A 12,492-nucleotide genomic window follows, 5' to 3' on the forward strand; every position below is an offset into this window, starting at 1 on the left:
CATGGGGAAGTAGCCCAGGGAGTTGTAGCTGTCATGCAGCTGTTACAGGAGGCACTATAGACAGCTGCGATCCACAGGGCCCTGGGGTGGAACCCGGAGTAGAGGGCGGGCCCGGATCCCCCCCAGACCTCCCAACTCCTGATCCAACACAGAAGGAGCTGACCCAGACTGTGGGTTCCACAAGAGGGGAAGATCACTGAAGTGAACAAATCCGCCAATAAGCACAGGACCCACCAAGGTAGAGAAGGAACTTTGTCACACAGCCTTCTTGTGCAAGCACGAAATTCAAGTATTTCCCTACCTGGACGATTGGCTCATCCTGGGCTGCTCCCAGGCACAGGTGGAGGCTCAGATGGTCTTTATCGGAGAGACCTTCCTCGAGCTCAGCCTCCTGCTGAACGAGGCCAAGTCTACCCGTCTCCTGTACAGCGGATAGAGTTCATAGGGGCAGTTCTGGACTCAACGCAAGCCAGAGCATACCTACCAGAGTCCAGGTTTCGGTCCATGTCTGATGACATTCTCGGTTTCTCGCATTTCCTGACCACCACAGCAAGGAAATGCCTCAAGCTGCTTGGGCATATGGCTGCGTTCACCTATGTGGTGAGCCACATCAGGCTAAGGCTGCACCGTCTTCAGTCCTGGTTAGCAACTGTGTTCCGACCAGCCAGGGACGCGCTGGACTCTGTGGTGACGCTTCCCATAACGGTGCTAGATTCCCTCTAGTGGTAGCTCGACCTGTGGGAGGTCTGTGCAGGAGTATCCTTCGGCAGCCCCCAGCCATACTTATCCTTGGTAATAGATGCGTTGGATCTGGAGTGGGGGGCACATCTGGGGAATCTCAGGACCCAAGGCCTTCGGTCCCCAGAGGACCTCTCCTTGCACATCAACATCAGGGAGCTGTGGGCAGTGTGTCTCACCTGCCTGACCTTCAAATCTCGCTTTGCGGGCAGGTGTGTTACAGTCCTCACAGACAATACCTCGGCAATGTTGTACATCAACAAACGGGGTGTACGCGCCTCTCCCCTGTGCCAGGAAACCCTCGCGTTATGGGACTTTTGTGTACAGAATGCAATTCACCTAACTCCATCCTACTTCCCGGGGGTGCAGAACAACCTATCAGATGCCCTCAGCTACTTGTTCCCTGGTCACAAGTGGTCCCTTCGCTGGGACATGGCACATTCAATCTTCTGTCTTGGGGGGCTATCGTCAGATAGACCTGTTTGCCTCACAGGACCACAGGAAGTCTCAACGGTTCTGCTCCCTCATGGGGCGCAGTCCAGGGTCTGTCAGGGATGCCTTCCTCCTCTCATGGGAAGGTGGCCTTATTTACGCCTTCCCTACAATTCCGATGGTCCAGAGGGTACTCCTCAAGATTCACAGGGATCACGCTCGAGTCATACTGATAGCGCTGGCGTGGCCGCGCCAGCATTGGTTCACATCGCCACTGCAGATGTCTGTACAGCGCCCCTTGTGTTGCCCCTGCTCCTGGACCTGATCACACAGGATCAAGGCCGCCTCCGGCACTTGAACCTGGAGTTGCTCCACCTCACAGCCTGGATGCTCCATGGCTAAACCCGGTAGAAATTCAATGCTCACAGCAGGTTAGACAAGTTCTCCTTGGTAGCAGGAAACCCTCTACCAGGTCCACATACATGGCCAAGTAGAAACGGTTTTTCATCTGGGCAGAGCAGCAGGGATAGGCCCCATTGCTTGCCTCAATCCCACTCATCCTTGACTACCTACTTCATCTGAAACAGCAGGGTCTTTTACTCTCTTCGGTTTGGGTCCACTTGGCGGCCATCTCCGCGTTCCACCCAGGAGCTGATGGTGGTTCAGTCTTTGCAAACCCACTGGTCGGTCGGTCGCTTCCTTAAAGGCCTGAATAGGCTTTTCCCGTATACTTGACAACCTGGCCTGGGACCTTAATTTGGTCTTTTCTGCCTTCACAGGGCCCCGCTTCGAGCCCTTGGCTACATGCTCATTACTGTATCTCTCTCCTATAAGGTCGTATTCCTTGTGGCTATCACCTCGGCCAGGAGGGTATCAGAGCTCAGAGCCCTGACATCCGAGCTTCCATACACTGTTGTTTCACAAAGACAAAGTTCAACTCAGGCCACACCTGAAGTTCCTTTCTAAGGTGGTCTCCCAATTCCACATGAGTCAGGACATTTTTTTCCCTGTGTTCTATCCTAAGCCACACTCCTCCAGCATGGAGCGTAGGCTGCATTCCCTAGATGTTTGCAGGGCCCTGGCTTTCTATATTGAAAGAACCAAACCATTCAGGAAATCAATCCAACTCTTTGTTGCTGTGGCTGACAGGATGAAGGGGCTTCCTGCCTCATCACAGTGTATCTACTCCATGGATCAAGGCCTGCATCCGCGAATGCTACGATCAGGCTAAGGTGTCCACCCCACCGATCACAGCCCACTCCACAAGGGCACAGGCCACCTCCGCAGTGTTCCTGGCTCAGGTTCTGACACAGGACATATGCAGAGTTGCTACATGGTCTTCAAATCATACATTCACGTCACACTATGCCATCACACACCAGGCCAGAGACGATGCAGCCTTCGGCCATGCAGTGCTCCAGTCTGCAGTGAACTTCGACCCCACCACCTAAACAAAGGCTTGTGAGTTACCTGCTTGGAATGGACATGAACAATCACTCGAAGAAAAAATGATTACTCACTTTTTTGTAACTGTTCTTCATGATGTGGTGGTCATGTCCATTCCAATACCCACCCTCCTGCCTCTCTGTTGGAGTGCCGGCAAGAAGGAACTGAGGCGGTGGAGGGTTGGCGGGCACCTATATAAGGCACCATGGAGGCACCATTCTGGGGGGCGCACAGGCCGACCCTATGGTGCTGCTAGGGGAAAATTTTTTCAGCTGGCGTGCACATGGTGCACGCACACTGCTTGAAATGGACATGAACAACAGTTACAAAAAGGTAAGTAACCGTTTTATCATGTAATTAAAGACTATTGCACAGGTGACTTTAATTCTAGCATTTCCTAGCTTTCGAGTGCTTGAATTTTCAACCTTGATGATGATGATCTTAAATGTATTTTGTGTGTGAGAAAATGAGACAATGACGTTACATACATTGTCATTTTCCACTACTGTAATGAGAGCTGGTTGGAAGATCTTGGTGACTGAAAATTCAGTGTCTTTCTCCTCCACCTCCTTTTATGACTTCCCTGCCACACCACCCATTTTCCCCACTGTCTAACCAGTTCTGTTTTGAAATTCTCATCCATATGTAACCCTTTTCAACCCCCTGTTCATGGTCATTCCTTGCTGCATTGTGTTGAATGTATCCACCCCTTGTCCTACCCCCTCTAAAGCATCTCTGTTACTGAAGAGTGGTTAAAGACTGCTTGTTTTGCCTTTCTCAGTGGCTCTATGGCCATCTTAGATCAATAGGTCCTGGATCTGCTGTGCTTCTTGGATTGATTGTAGGTGTCTGTCTGTAATTTATTGCTCTAGCTGAACTGTACAGCTTAAGGTACGGTGCCTTGACGTGGTAATTAGATGATTCAGTGAATATGCAACTCTTATGACCTGAATAATTATACTTCAGTGCAATCAGATGAATTGGTTGTTTGAAGAAACTATCTTTATTAGGGAAAATGATGGGATGAAATTAAGGAAGGGGTGTAGGGTAAGAGATAGGAACAAAAAAGTCATGGGAATTTGGAGAATAATGGTCTGTGGGCCTCAATCCTATGAGGTGCTGAGCACTTTCAGCTCCCATCCCATTAACCAGTGGGAGTTGGGGGCTTTGGCATTATACCCTAAAAGGGTTGACGCAGAAATTAGCGTGGCCTCTTTTTGGGAAAGCTCTTAATGCCTTCATCCTTGTTGCTTATGATTAACTAGCGAAATGAATATAAACATATGTTCTGTGTGTCTTGGTTTTCCACCACCAACAGCATGAACAGGTTAAATACCTTGCCTAGAGGATTTGGATCTTTACCAGCTCTGGAGGTTCTTGACTTGACTTATAACAACTTAAATGAAAATTCCCTGTCTGGAAACTTCTTCTATCTGAGTAAGAAACTTTTTTAAAAAATCTATAAATCTTCCTGAAATGATGCTTTGCTTTCTGCCTGTGAAATTTATTTGATAGAGACCAAACTCCAATAGAATTTTTTAGATATATGTTTTTCTTCCTTGGGTTCTCGTGAATATTTCTACATAGCTCAGCAGTACATACTATTGATATACAGTCACCTGACACTATTGGGCATACAAGGACTTGGTTAGTAATGGCATATTAGCTTTCTTGAGGGTAATATTTTCTTGAGCCACATACTTAGCTAAAATTTAATAGACGCTAACAAGCCTCATGGGACAATAAAGAATGTTACCTTGAGATGTGTTGACGATCTGAAAGTAACCACAACCAGGTTTCCAGAATTGTGTGTCTCCAGTTTTTGTATATATGTTAAAACCATGTGAAGGTCACAAAGTCAAACACTCAGAAGTCATGAAATCTCAGAATTCTGATTTGCTTTTGTGGCTTTAATTGAGCCTTTTTGTCCTTATTTATTATGATAGTCTTTAATTATGTTACCACACATTGTTTTTTCCATATGATCCTAGCCTTCTAAGTGAATTCAATATTACTTTTTATTCTCATTCAGCATGTGGTCCCTGGCCTTATTTACTGCACACCATCCAAACTGCATTGAATACAATACTATTGGTTTCCTCCAGGGCATTTCTATGGAGTGCGCTCATACTGTGAGTGTTTAATAAAACATTTAATGAATTTAGCTTAAGCACACTCTTCTGAGGTAGGGACATGGTATTCTCCCCCATTTTATATCTGTGGAGCTGAGACATAGAGAAACTAAGACAAAAACAGTCCAAAGTGTGCACTGATTTTTGGGTTCCTGACTTGAGACATCTAAGGCCTGATTTTTCATAGTCCCTAGTGTTTTTACAGCTCTGTATATGTTTCAGAGGACAGTGCCCCCTTCCCCCTCGACTTCAGTTACAGTTGTGAACACTCGGCCTTTCTGCAAATCTGGCCCTAAGTATCTGTAGTAAGGCACCCAGAAAATGAGCAACACTGAATTAGTGGCCAACTGTGAATGCTTTGGTTTATGTTTTTGCCCAGCAACAGATAGGAACTCTGTGGCGGAGGCAGGGATAGAATCTAGTTCCCCAGGAAAGCATTCAACTTCCTTAAAAAGATCTTTATTTTTCTCCTTTTGCAATCCCGTACCTCATTCACTAGACACCTTCTGACTTCTGCAACAAGTGAGGCAAGGGCCCTACAGACAGCAGCTTCTTTCACTACACAACCCTGATTTGTTCTGAGAGCTCCATCCTTCATGTGCACTCAGTGAGTCAGAGTAGAAGAAATAGTATGTGATCATGTAGTTAAAGACTGTGTCATTAATGCAGGCACACACAGAGGCTCAATTATGGTTACACAGATAATCTTTATTTTGGTGTTTCCTAACTTTTGAGTGTTCGACTTTTGACTTTTGCAACCTTAATATTCTTTCCAACAGTGTTTTTATTGGAAGTGAAATCACAACATTAAGCAGAAAAAGTGGCAAAGAGGTTAGAGGAGGCCATGCTGCTTACTGAGAAGGACTTACTGATTATCATCCAATAGAAGGAAAATTTTAAATTATCAACAAGTTAAAAACGATGACCACGATGCAACTAATGAGAAACCTGCAAAACAGACATACAACCTGCTCTCAGAAGGGATGGGAGGTCATAATCGTTCTCCCAGTGTTCACTGTTTTCTTCTGGTTTAATTTCCTGAAAAATACCATGCACAACCACAGTGCTGTATAAATAGTAATAAGCTAAATGGATATATTGGGTTTTTCTTTTTCTTTTTTTAATTTTGTCATTCTGTGTTCTTTTGCAGAGAGAGAGAGGGACTGCATATGAAAATATAAATGATTTGATTTGAACTCAGTTGTTTGTGTTCTACTATCCTGTTTTAAGATCTTTCCACAGCACTGCATGTAGTTAAATATAGATGTAAATTCATTCCAAAACACAGCTTTTTTAATGCAAATTGGGTAATTACTAGGAATCAGATGTAATAAAGAGTAATTACTCCTTCTGACAGCTGAGTATTGAAACTATGTGCCAGAACCTGCCAGAGTCTATTGTAGAAATTGTTAATTGTGTCAGTCCTTTTGGATATAGATGTTTTCCTGAACACACCAACAATACAATAAGGCAGTAAATCTAAGTTTGACCTGCTTGTTATTGTGAGCCCTGAGTATGTCAAAGGCTTTTCACCAAGTCAGGGTTATTAATCAAAGCTGACTCTCTTATTGATCAGACCTCAAATGGTTGGGCTATATGCCACCCTGTTTATATATTGCTGTTTAATTTGCAGCCACCCTGCGTGCACTCTATCTAAGTGACAACGATTTTGAAATCCTGCCGCCAGATATTGGGAAGCTCACAAAGTTGCAGATAGTAAGTAATTTATCTAAATTCTTGGAAAATCAATTCACTTTCACAGCCTTTGTAGTAGTAGAATCTAGTCAATTTGAGAAGTATGGTTATTCTTGAAAAACAAAGCCTACTACACCTTGTACTGTTTCTTGTTTATCTTGTAAATAAATTGGAAGAATTGAGTGTTGGGGGGCAACGAGTGGACAGAGAGTAAGTGTTCTCTTTTAGGCTGCTTTATTTTAACTGAAAATTGTTCTGACAACTTTATATTTTCTTTTAGCTGAGCCTTAGGGACAATGACCTGATATCACTGCCTAAAGAAATTGGTGAACTCACTCAGCTTAAGGAACTTCATATCCAGGGAAACCGTCTTACTGTGCTGCCCCCAGAACTAGGTAAGACTGTAAATGGTCCTTTGTTGTTCTGAATAATAATGATTATGACACAATGCACTTCCTGTTGATCTCCAAGAAATAGTCTTTGCTGAGGTTATCATTGCTGCTATTACCTGTTTATTCCCCCAGATACCCATTCACTTTCTCTCTTGTTGGGTTTGTGTGTACTTGGGAGAGGAAGGGCTTGTGTTTGTCATGTTGCACATTTGGCTGCATTACTTGTTCTCATATTATATATGACCTGTGTATTAGTCAGTCAGATTGCGAAATTTGCATACTACATTCTGCTTTGTACGTAATTGCTTTTAAAAATCTATTTTAATTGTCTGGCGCTAGTTGTTTTGAAATCATTGCTACAGTCAGCAAAAAAGAAATTTTGAATTCTCAATGCTTGGATAGAAGTGGCTTTCTTGAGCCTGTTTCTGTAGAAATGGAGGTTTGGTCAACAAAAGTAAGATAAGGCTAAGTTAGTTGTCTTTTTGTTAGCAAAAAAATATTACGACAATCTGACAACTTTCCCTCAAAACAGTTGAACCAGCAGATGAACTATGGATTTGTGATTTCTGCCATTATCACTAGTAACTTAATTTTCTTTAACCAAAAGGTAATGGTCTTCATTAGAAACTAACCCCCTGAGTGAGTAGCACATTTGCATTGCACTAGTGCATTTTTGCATTACGTGCATTAACTTCAGTGGAGTTGTGCTCATTTTCTCAAAATCTCCATTTAGGTTAGTGTGTTTTATGATACCCTTGAAAAACGTCTTTTGGTGTAAATATGCAGGATCAGTTATCGGTTGCTCTGCCTTCTGAATTGTATCCTTGTCTCTACCAACTCCTATCAACTAATTGCTACATGTGCGCACTCACTCACTTTCATGCCCTTCTACCCCAGTATAACGCTGTTCTCAGGAGCCAAAAAATCTTACCGTGTTCTAAGTGAAACTGCGTTATATTGAACTTGCCTTGATTCACTGCAGTATGCAGTGTGTACCTCCCCCAGCCCCCTCAGCACTGCTTTACGGTGTTGTATCCAAATTTGGATACATCGGGTCATGTTATACTCCTCTACCCTGATATGTGTACACATTCTCTTGCGCTCTGTGTGTGTGTGTATATATCAAATAAAAAAAAAAAAGATTTATTTGCTAAATCCACAATTCTTAGTTTACACGTGTCACTAAGCTTTGTCCTAAAGCCATTGGAAAAGTATCTGGTCGTCGCCTTCGAGTGCTTGCTCGTGTCGATTCCATTCTAGGTGTGTGCACACCTACGTGCATAGTTGTCAGAGACTTTTCCCTTAGCGGTATCTGTAGGGTTGGCTGTGGTGCCCCCTTGAGTGTCATGCTCATTCGTCATTATATCAGGCACCGCTAGCCCTGCACCCTCTCAGTTCCTTCCTCATGTGGTGGTTTGTCAGAGTGCCTCTTTCCCTTGCTTCGCAGGTGGTGAGCATTTTCTTTACTCTTTGACCTTTGTTCCAGCTGTAAATAGTTGGTTAGTAAGTAGCTGTTAAGTACTGTAGTTAGTCAGTTAGGGTCCCAGCGGGGACTTTGCCCCAGGCAGGGCATGCTCTGGTTGCTGGGTTTTAAACCCTGTGCTGACTGTAATAGGCTTATGCCTACTAGTGCCCCTCATGGTAGGTATCTGAAGTGCCTGGGGAATCCCACCTTAAAGAAAAGTGTTGCATCTGTAAGAACTTTGGTCCCAGGACACAGAAAGAACATGACATTAATTTGAGGGCCCTCCTCCTTGAGGCTGCTCTTCGCCCAGCCTCAGAGCCAGCCCAGTCGGACACAACACTCAGCACTTCGGCCTCCATGAATAGCTCACTCTTGGCTCTGGGCTCTACCCGGCACCAATCACCTTTTGTTGGTGCCCAAGAGGAGGGATCTGGCACTGAGCAAGTCAGACCAAGGGGCATAGGGTAAAGGACCCTGCTCAGGCTGCCTGTCCACGCCGGGAGCCGCAAGGGGGCATGTTCCCGAGGGGACCTCTTACCTTGCCCCCCCCCCAGAGGATCCTCCACTGACTCCAGGGAGCAGTAGGGGACCCAGACTGATGGCACAGTCAGTGCCTTCTCAGCTCCCGGTGTCCAGAGAGCAAAGGACTCTCCCACTGCAGCCGGCATCGCGTGCGGTGATGGACCTGACGAAGTCTCCCTATGAGGGCAAACTAGCTGTGAAGGCCTCCCAGAAGGCGAGTAAGCATCGCCAGTCTACAGAGTCAAAGCAGAGCCCTTTGTCGCTGCGCCCTGGTCTCTGCATCGGTCTAGGTCACCGGTTTGCGACCACAGATCACCTGTACTGCACTTCCAGTTTCCACCCTCATGCAGTCTCTTGCCCAGAGGGAAGTGCAGGTTGCCATACAGTCGACACTGGTCATCTTTGCACCAACGAGCACCATCATCGAGACCTCAGGGATGCTCCCCAACACAGCGCTGTTCCCCCTACTCCCAGGACCGGTCTGCCTATTTGACATACCAGTCACCCACAGCAGATGTTAGCCACAGGACTTGGGTCAACTTGTGGAACTCCTTACCTGAGGAGGATGTGAAGGCTAGGACTAAAACAGGGTTTAAAAGAGAACTGGATAAATTCATGGTGGTTAAGTCCATTAATGGCTATTAGCCAGGATGGGTAAGGAATGGTGTCCCTAGCCTCTGTTTGTCCGCTGGATGGATGGCAGGAGAGAGATCACTTGGTCATTGCTTGTTAGGTTCACTCCCTCTGGGGCACTTGGCATTGGCCACTGTCGGTAGACAGGATACTGGGCTAGGTGGACCTTTGGTCTGACCTGTTATGGCTGTTCTTATGTTATGTTATGTTGGGTATCGACGGTCCCACCCTGGTCACTGGAGGAGGATTTCTCCAGCATGGAGAGGGAGACAGCACCGTTGCAACTGGGATTCTGAGGTTGCATCTACCTCAGCGATGCTGACCAGGCAGCAGGGCCAGTGCAGTGGCCACTAACTTAGGCCAAGAGTCAGAAGAGATGGCGGACCAATCAGACACTTGGTTCACTGTGCTCTCCGCGTCCACCCCTGCACAGGTCACACTTCTGTTGCACGAAGGGGTCCTGAACATTGCCAAAGCCCTCTGACAAAGCCCGTCCTCCATCCTGCCCATTTCCAAGATGGCCAGGAAAAAGTGTTTTGTCCCAACCACAGGGTTGAATACTTATACACCCACCTGCCTCCCAAGGTCGTTGGTTGTGTCAGCGGCCAATGAGAAGGACAAGCAAGGGCATGCTAGTTCCACCCTCAAAAATAAGGCGGAAAATGTATTCCACAGCCAGTCTCCCAATTCTGAGTCATGAACCACCAGGCTCTTTGGGGCAATATGACTTTAACTGTGGGACTGCCTCCACAAGTTTAAGGACTCTGTGCCCTAGGAGGTGGCCAAAGAGTTCAGGACCCTTGTTGAGGAGGATACTGCAGCGGCTCTGTGCTCCCTCTAGATGGCCTGGGATGAGGTGCAGTTCCTGGCTTCAGACCTCAGGCTGTCCCAAGAGATATAAGATCTCCCATTGGATGGAGTTGGGCTGTTTTTGGAACAGACAGACATGAGGCTGCACGGTCTGAGGGACACGTGGACCACCCTCTTTTCCCTGAGGATGCATATGCCTCAGTCAGCAAGGAGGCAATTCTGGCTCTCTTCACCACCAAGGCCTTGGCAGCCTTGGCAAGGCTTTGAGGAGAAGAGATGCTGGTTTTAGTCACCACCACTAGCGAAACACCATTGGGCCAGAAGCAGGTGTTTTGGGTTCGCACTCAAGACCCGTGCCCCAGTCACCACCTCAGATCCGCCCCCATTTTTTTTCCTCAGTTGTCTCCATCCCTACTCTCTGGCCTGGTTGAGAGTCACCTCGGATCAGTGGGAGCTAGAGATTGTTACGAGGAGACACCTTTCAGTTTTTGGGCGCCCTCTACCTCCTCTCTTCCCTATCCCTCTTCAGGGACCCTTCTCATGAGCAACGTCTCATTCAGGAGGTAGACAACCTCCTACAGCTGTGGGTGGTGGAAGAGGTTCCTCCAGAAATGAAGGGGAAAGGTTTCTACTTCCGCTATTTCCTGATTCCAAAAGCAAAAGGGGGCCTAAAACCAATTCTGGACCTGAACAACCCAACAGGTACCTCCATGAAGTTAAAATTTTCGCATGGTTTCACTGGCATCCATCTTCCCCTCTATGGATCCGGGAAATTGGTACACTGCTCTCGACTTGAAAATTGCTTGTTTCCATATCTCTATTTTCCAAGGACACAGACAGTTCCTCCATTTTATGATGGGCCAGTGCCATTTCCAATTCAGTGCTTCCCTTTGGCTTCTCCTCAGCCCCACGGGTATATACAAAATGCATGGCCCCAGTAGCCACTTACCTGAGGCGTCAGAGGGGTCCAGGTCTATCCTTGTCTTGATGATTACCTCATCAAAGACAGATTGCAGGATCAAGTGCAGAGCAGTCTCGATCTGGTGCGTTCTACGTGCCACGACCTGGGCCTGTTAGTGAATGAAAAGAAATCAACCCTCATACCACCAGTGCAATGGAAGAGTTCATCGGGGCATGCCTTAATTACTTGTGAGTGAGTGCATTCCTTCCGGAGGCTTGTTTCCGAGCCACATCAGATGAAATCTCCCGTGTAAGGAGCCACTGCCTACACTTGCCTAAGGTTCTTAGGCCATATGTTGCCTGTATTTACGTGGTCCATCACCTCCAGCCACTGCAGGAATGGTTTGTGTTAGTGTACATCCCCAACAAGTATGGCCTGGACCTGGTAGTCAGGGTGGCGGACCACGTCTGGTCATCTCTGGCGTGGTTGGACCCCACATCAGTGTTGCAGGGACTCCCCTTTGCAGCCCCATCCGAGTTGCTAACTCTGGTGTCAGACACCTCAAGCCTCGGCTGGGGACCCCACCTGGGCAAGCTCAGTATGCAAGGGTGCTGCTCCATAAATGTCAGGAGCTCAGGGCGGTTTCCCTGGCCTGTCAGGTTTTTCAGTCCCATTTACAAGGCAAAGTGGTTCAAGTCCTGATGGACATCACTACCACAATGTGTTGTATCAAGAATTCTCAACATTTTTCTTTCTGAGCGCCCCTCCCTCCCCCGCCTCCCAACATACTATTAAAAACTCCACAACTGTTTTTCGCATATAAAAGCCACGGCCAGCGTTAGATGGTAGCAAGCGAGGCAATTGCCCAGGGCCCTATGCCCCACGAAACTAAGTGGCTAAGTACTGCTCTGAAAATGCTGGGGCTGTATGTCCCAGGCCTGGTACATAATTGGTTCAAACCTCAGCAGCCTCAGGGACAAGGGAGTCAGCCTCAGCAGGACCCCTCACAAGAAGGCCAAGGGCTGCAAGCGCTGCCAGAGTCACTGTCCTCCACCCCCGGCTCAGTCAGGCTCTATCCAGAATAAGCAAGGGCCAAGCGACCATTTTGAGGGTGCGCCAGAGGGCGACCTACCAGACTATTCCCCGGATCCATTTTCTTGTTTGTTTTTTTTTCCAGCTGCTTTCCCTTTTTCCTCCCTGCATGAACCACAATAACCTCGGACCGCTGGGTCCTGAGCACAGTGGCGCAGGGCTATATTCTCCAGTGTCTTTCTACCCCTTCCTCACCCCTCTTCAGGGACTCTTTTCACAAGAGTCTCCTCGTGC

At 47.0% G+C, this 12,492-nt stretch overlaps 1 protein-coding gene across 2 annotated transcripts in view; it reads left to right on the forward strand.

The window, feature by feature from the left end:
- Positions 1-12,492, forward strand: part of RSU1 (Ras suppressor protein 1) — a 194,171-nt gene that overhangs the window by 72,382 nt on the left and 109,297 nt on the right. For both annotated transcript variants that reach the window (XM_075062317.1, XM_075062316.1), the window contains 3 exons: positions 3,935-4,053; positions 6,382-6,464; positions 6,724-6,838. In XM_075062317.1, coding sequence (XP_074918418.1) covers positions 3,935-4,053; positions 6,382-6,464; positions 6,724-6,838 — 317 coding nt within the window. The remainder of the gene's footprint in view (positions 1-3,934; positions 4,054-6,381; positions 6,465-6,723; positions 6,839-12,492) is intronic.

The sequence above is a fragment of the Chelonoidis abingdonii genome, chromosome 2 (assembly GCF_003597395.2).
Source record: "Chelonoidis abingdonii isolate Lonesome George chromosome 2, CheloAbing_2.0, whole genome shotgun sequence".
Taxonomy (NCBI): Eukaryota; Metazoa; Chordata; order Testudines; family Testudinidae; genus Chelonoidis; species Chelonoidis abingdonii.